The following is a 15,500-nucleotide window of genomic DNA, read 5'->3' as shown; positions in this document are numbered from 1 at the left end:
AGTGCATCCAATCATTACATTCCAGTTTGCTCACAGATTTTAGTTTATTTTTTTTCTAAAGTCACATTTTATCTTTTCACGTCTTACCTAGCTTGTGGGATGACATTGGGGCTGTGAAACTAATGGGACAGCCGCAAATCCTTTATTATTCCTCCTTCTTCCAGAGTTTCCTCTCTGCAGCTGAAGCTTATGAATCCTCTGGTGATACATTAGCACAGCATTTACTGTATAATCTTTGTCACACTCAAAGCATTAAAATGGCTTCCTTCCAGTGTGAACCCTCTGGTGTGCAATAAGGATTGACTTCACTGTAAAAGCTTTGCTATATTCAGAACACTGATATGGCTTCTCTCCAGTGTGAACCCTCTGGTGTATGATAAGGCTTGACTTCACTGTAAAAGCTTTGCCACATTCAGAACACTGATATGGCTTCTCTCCAGTGTGAATCATCTGGTGTCTGATGAGCTCTTTCTTGTTTATAAAAGCTTTGCCACATTCAGAACACTGATATGGCTTCTCTCCAGTGTGAATCCTCTGGTGTCTGGTGAGCTCTTTCTTGTTTATAAAAGCTTTGCCACATTCAGAACACTGATATGGCTTCTCTCCAGTGTGAATCCTCTGGTGTCTGACAAGATTTGACTTAAATGTAAAAGTTTTATCACATTCAGAACACTGATATGGCTTCTCTCCAGTGTGAATCCTCTGGTGTCTGACAAGATTTGACTTCAATGTAAAAGTTGTATCACATTCAGAACACTGATATGGCTTCTCTCCAGTGTGAACCCTCTGGTGTCTGATAAAATTTGACTTATGTGTAAAAGCTTTGCCACATTCAGAACACTGATATGGCTTCTCTCCAGTGTAAACCCTCTGGTGTGTGATAAGCTCTGACTTCCGTGTAAAAGCTTTGCCACATTCAGAACACTGATAGGATTTCTCTCCAGTGTGAATCCTCTTGTGTATGACAAGATTTGACTTCAATGTAAAAGTTTTATCACATTCAGAACATGGATATGGCTTCTCTCCAATGTGAACCTTCTGGTGGGTTATACCTTTTGCCTCCATTGTAAAACCTTTATCACATTCCAAACAAGAAATATCTTCTGAAATGACTTCTCATATATACATGGGTTGGACTTTACAGTAAAGACATTGTCACTTCCAGAGCACTAAAATTACTTCTCGTTTGTTGTCCTCTCAGGTTGGATCAATGTTGAAGAGCATTCAAAACATTCATGACATTTAGAACATGGATAGGTCTTGTGTCCTGTGTGAATCTTCCAGTGAACTGTAATAAAGACTTTCAGTCACTTATAACATCCATATGGCTTGCTTCTCATGTAACTTTGTTGTATTGTTGTAACAAGACAAGCATGACCAAAAAATGGTTCATCAATCCATCTGTGCAGAAAAAAAAACAGAAGTCATAATTCTATAAAAAGGGTTAAAAAAAGTTGCTTTCTTTTTAAACATTTATTATTAACTGCTTCCTGCTGGGCCTATTGTAATATGATGGCCAAACAGGAGCCCCATTGTTACCTAGTTAGTGAGGTTGAATTGAAAAAAATACATCAGTCCACCCAGTTCAACCCGTGTGTGTGTGTGTGTTTGTTTGCTGCTAACCGTACATTGTATACCCCTGTATGTTGTTGTTCTTAAGATGCCCATCTAATAGTTTTTTGAAACTATCGATGGTCCCTGCTGATACCACTGTTTGTGGAAGAGAATTCCACATCCTTACTGCTCTGACAGTAAAGATTCCCTTACGTAGTTTAAGGTTACACCGTTTTTTTTTCTAGTTTTAGTGAGTGGCCCCATATTTTACTGTATTCCCTTTCTCTGAAAAGTTTGTTCCTTATGCTCTGGTCACCAGTACAGTATTTGTACATTCATATCTAGTGTTGAGCGAACACGGACTGTATTATTCGTGTTCGTACCGAATAATTGGATTTTTTGTACCCGAACACGGACACGGACACTTTACTGTATGTTCGGGTAAAAATCCGTGTTCGGTCGTTTTATTTCCGGGTTTTGCATGCTTTGGCGCTCTTTTCATGGCGGGCTTTCAACAGCCAATCAACAATCGTTTAACTGGTGTGCCTTAAGCCATCCCAGCCATGCCTGCAAATGTCTTAGTAGCTGTGATTGGCCGTCTGAAGCATGTGACCAGGTCTTTATAAGTTCGAGGCAGCCGCAGCGGCGTCATTATGCTGCTTATATCAGGGACAGAGCACACATCAACGTGCTGGCTGCTGATTAGGGAAAGATAGGCAGGAAAAAACCATTTGTGTCCGGATAGAATTGAGGGACAGGTCGGAGTGTTTAGGCAGGGCGAGTTGTAGGCATTTTAGGGATAGAGTCTGCTGAATTATAGGGTCAGTGTCTTCTACAAACTACAATCGATATTGCTGTGTGGGGGGTGGGGTGAATCTGCACTCAATCCTGATCTACGATCTCTTCTCAATCCTGTTAGGGACAGAGTCTGCTGAATTTTAGGGAAACTGTGTTCTACAAACTACAATCGATATTGCTGTGTGGTGTGGGATTGGAGATAGGCAGGTGTCAGTGATCCACATCCATTTTTCTGTGTGTGAGCTGCAGTGAACACAATCTTTTTGGGCTGCAGTGAACACAATATTTTTGGGCTGCAGTGAACACAATCTTTTTGGGCTGCAGTGAACACAATCTTTTTGGGCTGCAGTGAACACAATCTTTTTGGGCTGCAGTGAACACAATCTTTTTGGGGTGCAGTGAACAAAATCTTTTTGGGGTGCAGTGAACACAATCCTTTTTGGTGTGCAGTGAACACAATCTTTGTGGGGTGCAGTGAACAAAATCCTTTGTGGGGTGCAGTGAACACAATCTTTTTGGGGTGCAGTGAACAAAATCCTTTTTGGGGTGCAGTGAACAACATCCTTTTTGGGGTGCAGTGAACACAATCTTTTTGGGGTGCAGTGAACAAAATCCTTTGTGGGGTGCAGTGAACACAATCTTTTTGGGGTGCAGTGAACACAATCTTTTTGGGGTGGAGTGAACAACATCCTTTTTGGGGTGCAGTGAACAAAATCCTTTTTGGGGTGCAGTGAACAAAATCATTTTTGGGTGCAGTGAACACAATCTTTTTGGGGTGCAGTGAACACAATCTTTGTGGGGTGCAGTGAACACAATCTTTTTGGGGTGGAGTGAACAACATCCTTTTTGGGGTGCAGTGAACAACATCCTTTTTGGGGTGCAGTGAACACAATCTTTTTGGGGTGCAGTGAACACAATCTTTGTGGGGTACAGTGAACAGAATCTTTGTGGGGTGCAGTGAACACAATCTTTGGGGGGTACAGTGAACACAATCTTTTTGGGGTGCAGTGAACACAATCTTTGTGGGGTGCAGTGAACACAATCTTTTTGGGGTGGAGTGAACAAAATCATTTTTGGGGTGCAGTGAACAACATCCTTTTTGGGGTGCAGTGATCAAAATCCTTTTTGGGGTGCAGTGAACACAATCTTTTTGGGGTGCAGTGAACAAAATCCTTTGTGGGGTGCAGTGAACAGAATCTTTGTGGGGTGCAGTGAACACAATCTTTGGGGGGTACAGTGAACACAATCTTTTTGGGGTGCAGTGAACACAATCTTTGTGGGGTACAGTGAACAGAATCTTTGTGGGGTGCAGTGAACACAATCTTTGGGGGGTACAGTGAACACAATCTTTTTGGGGTGCAGTGAACACAATCTTTGGGGGGTACAGTGAACACAATCTTTTTGGGGTGCAGTGAACACAATCTTTGGGGGGTACAGTGAACACAATCTTTTTGGGGTGCAGTGAACACAATCTTTGTGGGGTGCAGTGAACACAATCTTTGGGGGGGTACAGTGAACACAATCTTTTTGGGGTGCAGTGAACAACATCCTTTTAGGGTGCAGTGAACACAATCTTTGTGGGGTGCAGTGAACAACATCCTTTTAGGGTGCAGTGAACACAATCTTTGTGGGGTACAGTGAACAGAATCTTTGTGGGGTGTAGTGAACACAATCTTTGGGGGGTACAGTGAACACAATCTTTGTGAGGTGCAGTGAACACAATCTTTGTGGGGTGCAGTGAACACAATCATTGTGGGGTGCAGTGAACTCAATCTTTGTGGGGTACAGTGAACACAATCTCATACTTCTGAAGATTTGAGGGTGCTGCCTGTTCCATACTCCCCCTACTCCTCATCTAGCCTTTTAGGGGTACAAACAATAGTAATTGGGGCCTAGTGTGGTTGTGTACGTGTGATATACATACACTTTTTTTGGATCATATTTTCTATTCCGCTATTTAATCAAAAACCTTTGGGGATCAGTTAAATTGGGGGATAGTCTGTGTTGGTACGTGTGAGAGAGATCCACCTTTCCAAGTTGTTGGGGTTCATCTCATACTTCTGAAGGTTTGAGGGTGCTGCCTGTTCCATACCCCCCCTACTCCTCATCTAGCCTTTTAGGGGTACAAACAATAGTAATTGGGGCCTAGTGTGGTTGTGTACGTGTGATATACATACACTTTTTTTGGATCATATTTTCTATTCCGCTATTTAATCAAAAACCTTTGGGGATCAGTTAAATTGGGGGATAGTCTGTGTTGGTACGTGTGAGAGAGATCCACCTTTCCAAGTTGTTGGGGTTCATCTCATACTTCTGAAGGTTTGAGGGTGCTGCCTGTTCCATACCCCCCCTACTCCTCATCTAGCCTTTTAGGGGTACAAACAATAGTAATTGGGGCCTAGTGTGGTTGTGTACGTGTGATATACATACACTTTTTTTGGATCATATTTTCTATTCCGCTATTTAATCAAAAACCTTTGGGGATCAGTTAAATTGGGGGATAGTCTGTGTTGGTACGTGTGAGAGAGATCCACCTTTCCAAGTTTTTGGGGTTCATCTCATACTTCTGAAGATTTGAGGGTGCTGCCTGTTCCATACCCCCCCTACTCCTCATCTAGCCTTTTAGGGGTACAAACAATAGTAATTGGGGCCTAGTGTGGTTGTGTACGTGTGATATACATACACTTTTTTTGGATCATATTTTCTATTCCGCTATTTAATCAAAAACCTTTGGGGATCAGTTAAATTGGGGGATAGTCTGTGTTGGTACGTGTGAGAGAGATCCACCTTTCCAAGTTGTTGGGGTTCATCTCATACTTCTGAAGGTTTGAGGGTGCTGCCTGTTCCATACCCCCCCTACTCCTAGCCTTTTAGGGGTACAAACAATAGTAATTGGGGCCTAGTGTGGTTGTGTACGTGTGATATACATACACTTTTTTTGGATCATATTTTCTATTCCGCTATTTAATCAAAAACCTTTGGGGATCAGTTAAATTGGGGGATAGTCTGTGTTGGTACGTGTGAGAGAGATCCACCTTTCCAAGTTGTTGGGGTTCATCTCATACTTCTGAAGGTTTGAGGGTGCTGCCTGTTCCATACTCCCCCTACTCCTCATCTAGCCTTTTAGGGGTACAAACAATAGTAATTGGGGCCCAGTGTGGTTGTGTACGTGTGATATACATACACTTTTTTTGGATCATATTTTCTATTCCGCTATTTAATCAAAAACCTTTGGGGATCAGTTAAATTGGGGGATAGTCTGTGTTGGTACGTGTGAGAGAGATCCACCTTTCCAAGTTGTTGGGGTTCATCTCATACTTCTGAAGGTTTGAGGGTGCTGCCTGTTCCATACCCCCCCTACTCCTCATCTAGCCTTTTAGGGGTACAAACAATAGTAATTGGGGCCTAGTGTGGTTGTGTACGTGTGATATACATACACTTTTTTTGGATCATATTTTCTATTCCGCTATTTAATCAAAAACCTTTGGGGATCAGTTAAATTGGGGGATAGTCTGTGTTGGTACGTGTGAGAGAGATCCACCTTTCCAAGTTGTTGGGGTTCATCTCATACTTCTGAAGGTTTGAGGGTGCTGCCTGTTCCATACTCCCCCTACTCCTCATCTAGCCTTTTAGGGGTACAAACAATAGTAATTGGGGCCTAGTGTGGTTGTGTACGTGTGATATACATACACTTTTTTTGGATCATATTTTCTATTCCGCTATTTAATCAAAAACCTTTGGGGATCAGTTAAATTGGGGGATAGTCTGTGTTGGTACGTGTGAGAGAGATCCACCTTTCCAAGTTGTTGGGGTTCATCTCATACTTCTGAAGGTTTGAGGGTGCTGCCTGTTCCATACTCCCCCTACTCCTCATCTAGCCTTTTAGGGGTACAAACAATAGTAATTGGGGCCCAGTGTGGTTGTGTACGTGTGATATACATACACTTTTTTTGGATCATATTTTCTATTCCGCTATTTAATCAAAAACCTTTGGGGATCAGTTAAATTGGGGGATAGTCTGTGTTGGTACGTGTGAGAGAGATCCACCTTTCCAAGTTGTTGGGGTTCATCTCATACTTCTGAAGGTTTGAGGGTGCTGCCTGTTCCATACTCCCCCTACTCCTCATCTAGCCTTTTAGGGGTACAAACAATAGTAATTGGGGCCTAGTGTGGTTGTGTACGTGTGATATACATACACTTTTTTTGGATCATATTTTCTATTCCGCTATTTAATCAAAAACCTTTGGGGATCAGTTAAATTGGGGGATAGTCTGTGTTGGTACGTGTGAGAGAGATCCACCTTTCCAAGTTGTTGGGGTTCATCTCATACTTCTGAAGGTTTGAGGGTGCTGCCTGTTCCATACTCCCCCTACTCCTAGCCTTTTAGGGGTACAAACAATAGTAATTGGGGCCTAGTGTGGTTGTGTACGTGTGATATACATACACTTTTTTTGGATCATATTTTCTATTCCGCTATTTAATCAAAAACCTTTGGGGATCAGTTAAATTGGGGGATAGTCTGTGTTGGTACGTGTGAGAGAGATCCACCTTTCCAAGTTGTTGGGGTTCATCTCATACTTCTGAAGGTTTGAGGGTGCTGCCTGTTCCATACTCCCCCTACTCCTCATCTAGCCTTTTAGGGGTACAAACAATAGTAATTGGGGCCTAGTGTGGTTGTGTACGTGTGATATACATACACTTTTTTTGGATCATATTTTCTATTCCGCTATTTAATCAAAAACCTTTGGGGATCAGTTAAATTGGGGGATAGTCTGTGTTGGTACGTGTGAGAGAGATCCACCTTTCCAAGTTGTTGGGGTTCATCTCATACTTCTGAAGGTTTGAGGGTGCTGCCTGTTCCATACTCCCCCTACTCCTCATCTAGCCTTTTAGGGGTACAAACAATAGTAATTGGGGCCTAGTGTGGTTGTGTACGTGTGATATACATACACTTTTTTTGGATCATATTTTCTATTCCGCTATTTAATCAAAAACCTTTGGGGATCAGTTAAATTGGGGGATAGTCTGTGTTGGTACGTGTGAGAGAGATCCACCTTTCCAAGTTGTTGGGGTTCATCTCATACTTCTGAAGGTTTGAGGGTGCTGCCTGTTCCATACTCCCCCTACTCCTCATGTAGCCTTTTAGGGGTACAAACAATAGTAATTGGGGCCCAGTGTGGTTGTGTACGTGTGATATACATACACTTTTTTTGGATCATATTTTCTATTCCGCTATTTAATCAAAAACCTTTGGGGATCAGTTAAATTGGGGGATAGTCTGTGTTGGTACGTGTGAGAGAGATCCACCTTTCCAAGTTGTTGGGGTTCATCTCATACTTCTGAAGGTTTGAGGGTGCTGCCTGTTCCATACTCCCCCTACTCCTCATCTAGCCTTTTAGGGGTACAAACAATAGTAATTGGGGCCTAGTGTGGTTGTGTACGTGTGATATACATACACTTTTTTTGGATCATATTTTCTATTCCGCTATTTAATCAAAAACCTTTGGGGATCAGTTAAATTGGGGGATAGTCTGTGTTGGTACGTGTGAGAGAGATCCACCTTTCCAAGTTGTTGGGGTTCATCTCATACTTCTGAAGGTTTGAGGGTGCTGCCTGTTCCATACTCCCCCTACTCCTAGCCTTTTAGGGGTACAAACAATAGTAATTGGGGCCTAGTGTGGTTGTGTACGTGTGATATACATACACTTTTTTTGGATCATATTTTCTATTCCGCTATTTAATCAAAAACCTTTGGGGATCAGTTAAATTGGGGGATAGTCTGTGTTGGTACGTGTGAGAGAGATCCACCTTTCCAAGTTGTTGGGGTTCATCTCATACTTCTGAAGGTTTGAGGGTGCTGCCTGTTCCATACCCCCCCTACTCCTAGCCTTTTAGGGGTACAAACAATAGTAATTGGGGCCTAGTGTGGTTGTGTACGTGTGATATACATACACTTTTTTTGGATCATATTTTCTATTCCGCTATTTAATCAAAAACCTTTGGGGATCAGTTAAATTGGGGGATAGTCTGTGTTGGTACGTGTGAGAGAGATCCACCTTTCCAAGTTGTTGGGGTTCATCTCATACTTCTGAAGGTTTGAGGGTGCTGCCTGTTCCATACTCCCCCTACTCCTCATCTAGCCTTTTAGGGGTACAAACAATAGTAATTGGGGCCCAGTGTGGTTGTGTACGTGTGATATACATACACTTTTTTTGGATCATATTTTCTATTCCGCTATTTAATCAAAAACCTTTGGGGATCAGTTAAATTGGGGGATAGTCTGTGTTGGTACGTGTGAGAGAGATCCACCTTTCCAAGTTGTTGGGGTTCATCTCATACTTCTGAAGGTTTGAGGGTGCTGCCTGTTCCATACCCCCCCTACTCCTAGCCTTTTAGGGGTACAAACAATAGTAATTGGGGCCCAGTGTGGTTGTGTACGTGTGATATACATACACTTTTTTTGGATCATATTTTCTATTCCGCTATTTAATCAAAAACCTTTGGGGATCAGTTAAATTGGGGGATAGTCTGTGTTGGTACGTGTGAGAGAGATCCACCTTTCCAAGTTGTTGGGGTTCATCTCATACTTCTGAAGGTTTGAGGGTGCTGCCTGTTCCATACTCCCCCTACTCCTCATCTAGCCTTTTAGGGGTACAAACAATAGTAATTGGGGCCCAGTGTGGTTGTGTACGTGTGATATACATACACTTTTTTTGGATCATATTTTCTATTCCGCTATTTAATCAAAAACCTTTGGGGATCAGTTAAATTGGGGGATAGTCTGTGTTGGTACGTGTGAGAGAGATCCACCTTTCCAAGTTGTTGGGGTTCATCTCATACTTCTGAAGGTTTGAGGGTGCTGCCTGTTCCATACCCCCCCTACTCCTCATCTAGCCTTTTAGGGGTACAAACAATAGTAATTGGGGCCTAGTGTGGTTGTGTACGTGTGATATACATACACTTTTTTTGGATCATATTTTCTATTCCGCTATTTAATCAAAAACCTTTGGGGATCAGTTAAATTGGGGGATAGTCTGTGTTGGTACGTGTGAGAGAGATCCACCTTTCCAAGTTTTTGGGGTTCATCTCATACTTCTGAAGGTTTGAGGGTGCTGCCTGTTCCATACCCCCCCTACTCCTCATCTAGCCTTTTAGGGGTACAAACAATAGTAATTGGGGCCTAGTGTGGTTGTGTACGTGTGATATACATACACTTTTTTTGGATCATATTTTCTATTCCGCTATTTAATCAAAAACCTTTGGGGATCAGTTAAATTGGGGGATAGTCTGTGTTGGTACGTGTGAGAGAGATCCACCTTTCCAAGTTTTTGGGGTTCATCTCATACTTCTGAAGATTTGAGGGTGCTGCCTGTTCCATACCCCCCCTACTCCTCATCTAGCCTTTTAGGGGTACAAACAATAGTAATTGGGGCCTAGTGTGGTTGTGTACGTGTGATATACATACACTTTTTTTGGATCATATTTTCTATTCCGCTATTTAATCAAAAACCTTTGGGGATCAGTTAAATTGGGGGATAGTCTGTGTTGGTACGTGTGAGAGAGATCCACCTTTCCAAGTTTTTGGGGTTCATCTCATACTTCTGAAGATTTGAGGGTGCTGCCTGTTCCATACTCCTCCTCCTACTGCTCAACCATCCTTTTAGGGGTACAAACAATAGTAGTTGGGGCCTAGTGTGGTGGTGTACGTGCGAGATACATACACTTTCTTTTTGATCATATTTTCTATTCCGCTATTCAATTAAAACCTTTGGGGATCAATTCAATTGCGAGATAGTCTGTGTCGGTACGTGTGAGATCCACCTTTCCAAGTTGTTGGGGTTCATCTCATACTTCTGAAGATTTGAGGGTGCTGCCTGTTCCATACTCCTGCTCCTACTGCTCAACCATCCTTTTAGGGGTACAAACAATAGTAATTGGGGCCTAGTGTGGTTGTGTACGTGCGAGATACATACACTTTTTTTGATCATATTTCCTATTCCGCTATTCAATAAAAACCTTTGAGGATCAATTGAATTGCGGGATAGTCTGTGTCGGTACGTGTGAGATCCACCTTTCCAAGTTTTTGGGGTTCATCTCATACTTCTGAAGATTTGAGGGTGCTGCCTGTTCCATACTCCTCCTCCTACTCCTCATCCATCCTTTTAGGGGTACAAACAATAGTAATTGGGGCCTAGTGTGGTTGTGTACGTGCGAGATACATACACTTTTTTTGATCATATTTCCTATTCCGCTATTCAATAAAAACCTTTGAGGATCAATTGAATTGCGGGATAGTCTGTGTCGGTACGTGTGAGATCCACCTTTCCAAGTTTTTGGGGTTCATCTCATACTTCTGAAGATTTGAGGGTGCTGCCTGTTCCATACTCCTCCTCCTACTCCTCATCCATCCTTTTAGGGGTACAAACAATAGTAATTGGGGCCTAGTGTGGTTGTGTACGTGCGAGATACATACACTTTTTTTGATCATATTTCCTATTCCGCTATTCAATAAAAACCTTTGAGGATCAATTGAATTGCGGGATAGTCTGTGTCGGTACGTGTGAGATCCACCTTTCCAAGTTTTTGGGGTTCATCTCATACTTCTGAAGATTTGAGGGTGCTGTCTGTTCCATACTCCTCCTACTCCTCATCCATCCTTTTAGGGGTAGAAACAATAGTAATTGGGGCCTAGTGTGGTTTTGTACGTGCGAGATACATACACTTTTTTGGATCATATTTCCTATTCCGCTATTCAATAAAAACCTTTCTAGGGCAAGATCTTAAATTACAGAAATATGAGGAGACCGTCAAATAAGGGCCGTGGCCTGGGTCGTGGTGCTGCTGGTAGAGCTCCTGTTGCAAGGAGAGGACGTGGTCGATCTGTGCCAGCTACACGCACAAGTGAAACACCTTCCTCAAGTGTGAGAAGGCGACAGAACCTGCATCAGTATTTGGTAGGGCATCAAACGCCCCTAGAAGTGATGAGGCCAGAACAAGTTGAGGCGATAGTAGATTGGTTTGCTGCTGACAGTGCCTCCAGTTCCTTCACATTGTCTCCCACCCAGTCTACTGCAGAAAGGTCAGAGTTGGCACCTGCAGCCAATGTCCAACCGTCTTTCACCTCACCCCCTTGCAAATCAGGCCAGCAGTCTGAGCCCCAAGCCATACAGCAGTCTCTTATTCTTTTTGAGGACTCTGTCAGCAGGGTTTCCCAGGGCCATCCACCTAGCCCTGCCCCAGAAGTGGAAGAGATTGAGTGCAGCGATGCCCAACCACTTATTTCTCAAGATGAGTACATGCAAGGATCATCGCAGCACGTCTCCGATGATGACGAAACGCAGGTGCCAACTGCTGCGGCGTTCAGCATTGTGGAGACCGACAAGGAGGGCAGGGGTGAAGACTGGGTGGAAGATGATGTGGAGGACGATGAGGTCCTCGACCCCACATGGAATGAACGTCATGCAGGTGACCTGAGTAGTTTGGAGGAAGAGGCGGTGGTCGCACAGAGCCACCAGCACAGCAGAAGAGGGAGCAGGGTGCAGAAGCGGAGCGGCCGTGCCCTAGACACTACGCCCGCTACTGCCCAACGCAGCAAGGGAACGAGCGCACCAAAGTCAGCTCAAAGGAGTTCTCTAGCGTGGAAGTTCTTTAGAAAATGTGCTGATGACAGGACACGAGTGGTTTGCACCCTGTGCAATCAGAGCTTGAAGCGAGGCATAAACCTTCTCAACCTGAGCACAACCTGCATGATCAGGCATCTAAGTGCAAAGCACGAGCTGCAGTGGAGTACACACCTTCAAAACCAAGAAACGTCTCTGGCTCATCCTGCTTCCTCTTCTGCTGCAGTCTCGGCCGCTCCAGCCACATCTGTAGTGATACCGGCACCTGCCACCCCGCAAACAGGAGATCTGTCAGCAACACCACCACCTGGGTCACCAACAACCATCTCCACAATGTCCCGTGGAAGCGTTCAGCTTTCCATCTCCCAAACACTTGAGAGGAAGAGGAAGTACCCCCCTACCCACCCGCGATCCCTGGCCCTGAATGCCAGCATTTCAAAATTATTGGCCTTTGAAATGCTGTCATTCCGTCTGGTGGAGACGCACAGTTTTAAAAACCTTATGTCGGTGGCTGTCCCACAGTACGTCGTGCCCAGCCGCCACTACTTTTCCAGGCAAGCCATCCCTTCCCTGCACAACCAAGTGGGGGAAAATATCAGGTGTGCACTGCGCAACGCCATCTGTGCCAAGGTCCACCTAACTACGGATACGTGGACCAGTAAGCACGGTCAGGGGCGTTATATCTCCCTAACGGCACACTGGGTAAATGCAGTGGCGGATGGGCCTGAGGCGGATAGCAATTTGGCGCATGTCCTTCCACCACCGAGGATTGCAGGGCGCTTCAGTTTGCCTCCTGTTCCTAACTCCTCCTACTCCGCTTCCTCATCCTCTACCGCCTCCTCATCCGGACAGCGTAACACCTTCACCACCAACTTCAGCACGGCCAGGGGTAAACGACAGCAGGCAGTTTTACAACTTGCCTGTTTGGGGGACAAACCACACACCGCGCAGGAGTTGTGGAGGAGCATGGAACAGCAGACAAATGAGTGGTTGCTGCCAGCGAGCCTCAAGCCCGGCCTGGTGGTGTGCGATAACGGGCGAAATCTCATAGCAGCTCTGGGCCTAGCCGGTTTGACGCACATCCCTTGCCTGGCGCATGTGCTGAATTTGGTGGTGCAGAGGTTCCTTAAAAACTACCCCGATATGTCAGAGCTGCTGCAGAAAGTGCGGGCCGTTTGTGCGCACTTTCGGCGTTCTCACCCTGCTGCTGCTCGCCTGGCAGCGCTGCAGCGTAACTTCGGCCTTCCCGCTCACCGCCTCATATGTGACGTGCCCACAAGGTGGAACTCCACCTTGCACATGCTGGAAAGACTGTGCGAGCAGCAGCAGGCCATAGTGGAGTTTCAGCTGCAGCACGCACGCGTGAGTCGCTCTGCGGAACAGCACCACTTCACCACCAATAACTGGGCCTCCATGCGAGACCTGTGTGCCTTGTTGCGCTGTTTTGAGTACTCCACCAACATGGCCAGTGGCAATGACGCCGTTCTCAGCTTAACTATCCCACTTCTATGCCTCCTTGAAAAAACAATTCGGGCGATGATGGAAGAGGATGTGGCACAGGATGAGGAGGAGGAGGAGGATGAAGAGGTAACATTTCCAAGGCTTTCAGGGCAGTCATTCGCAAGGGGCTCCGAGGGTGGGTTCCTGCACACGCAAACGCCAGGGACGCAATTGTCCAGCAGGGGCACAGTTCTGGAGGATGAGGAGGATGAGGAGGAGGAGGAGCTGGAGGAGGAGATGGAACCATGTTCACAGCAGGGTGGCACCCAGGCCAGCTCATGGCCATCACTGGTGCGTGGCTGGGGGGATACAGAGGACACGGACGATACACCTCCCACAGAGGACAGCCTTTCGTCGCCTCTGGGCAGCCTGGCACACATGAGCGATTACATGCTGCAGTGTCTCCACAACGACCGCCGAGTTGCCCACATTCTAACTTGTGCTGATTACTGGGTGGCCACGCTGCTGGATCCCCGTTACAAGGACAACGTACCGTCCTTAATTCACTCACTGGAGCGCGATCGCAAGATGCGCGAGTACAAGCGCACGCTGGTAGACGCCATGCTGCTGGCATTCCCATCTGACAGCGGGGCCACAGTGGAAGCACAAGGCAGAGGAGGAGGAGGAGGAGGTCGCCAACGCAACCAGGGCACCGCCAGCACCTCAGAAGGCAGGGTTAGCATGGCCGAAATGTGGAAAAGCTTTGTCAGCACGCCACAACAAACAGCAGCACCAGCAGCTCAGATGGAACGTCTTAGCAGGAGGCAGCATTTTACCAACATGGTGGAGCAGTATGTGTGCACACGCCTACATGTAGTGAATGACGGGTCTGCCCCCTTTAACTTCTGGGTCTCCAAATTGGGCACATGGCCTGAGCTTGCCCTTTACGCCTTGGAGGTGCTGGCGTGCCCTGCAGCCAGTGTATTATCTGAACGGGTATTTAGCACGGCTGGGGGCGTTATAACAGACAAGCGCAGCCGCCTGTCCAGAGACAATGTGGACAAGCTCACGTTCATTAAAATGAACCAGGCATGGATCCCACGGGACTTTTCCGTACCTTATGCAGAATAGCAATGGATACCGACCTTACCCACCCATTGTTCCATTTTTGCTCTTTCTCACTCTTTTGGGGTGTACCCTCATTTAAAATTTGTGAAAAGAAGCAGTGTTGGCTACCTCGTCCTCCTCCTCAGGGCCAGATTAATGTAGGGGCTATTGGAGCTGCAGCTCCAGGCCCCTACCTTTTATATAGGCCCCGGGTTGGCCATATTCACTGTTACCGCTCTTCTGTCACTTGTAAACACAGAAGTCTGGCTTCTATGCTCGCTTCCCCAGGCAGCACCCTCAGAACCTCCCCACACAGCGTGAAGGCCGGACAAGGAGGGACAGTTGGCGATGCATGGATGTGTTTATGGGCTTCAGAGACAGCATCCCATGTTGAATTAGGCATGCATGGCTGCACCCTTCCTCCTCTGGGTGCATGGCAAGGCACGGCCCTAAGGCCCTTCAAAATCCTCAGCACCAAGCCCATGATGCTGTTAATCCGGCCCTGGTCCTCCTCCACCGCCGCTTCCACCTACACCGCCCATAGGTGTGCGCAGCCTATTGCATTAAGGTGTGCACCCCAAAGTTGAAATACACATGCATGTGTTTGCCAGCAGGGAGAGTAATGTATCGGGGCCATGTACCTGTAGGCAAGGAGAAATAGAGCAGAGCAGGTCCCAGGGAGATCTTTCCCATCTCCTCACTGGCAATGCTATGTGCCCTAGGTGATTAGGGTGTGCCCAGGCACACCCAGCACACCCTGTGCGCACGCCTATGTCACCGCCACATCCACCACCACCTCAACCTCCCTCCTACTCCATATGGGCCTCGTCCTTCAGAGATGAAGAAGAACATTGTTTTATTTTTCTGTTTTTTTTTTGTTGTTTTAAGTTATTTCCCTATCCACATTTGTTTGCAGAGCACTTGCCATGCTCTTAATTACGTTTTGCTGCCATTTGCAGCACTCTAGCCCTTTCCTTTGGT

The 15,500-nt window shown here is 45.8% G+C and overlaps 1 protein-coding gene across 1 annotated transcript in view; it reads right to left on the bottom strand.

Annotated features, from left to right (window-relative positions):
• Positions 1-252: 252 nt before the first annotated feature.
• LOC309548360 (uncharacterized protein) overlaps positions 253-15,500 on the bottom strand; it is a gene marked incomplete at both ends in the record, with an annotated part of 278,479 nt that continues 263,231 nt past the window's right edge. The window contains 1 exon segment of the mRNA XM_082248298.1: positions 253-891. Coding sequence (XP_082104424.1) covers positions 253-891 — 639 coding nt within the window.

This window comes from Pelophylax lessonae (assembly GCF_965119305.1).
Source record: "Pelophylax lessonae genome assembly, chromosome: 2".
Lineage (NCBI taxonomy): Eukaryota > Metazoa > Chordata > Amphibia > Anura > Ranidae > Pelophylax > Pelophylax lessonae.
Note: the sequence above shows the minus strand (reverse complement) of the source record. Positions and strands in the feature narration are given on the sequence as shown.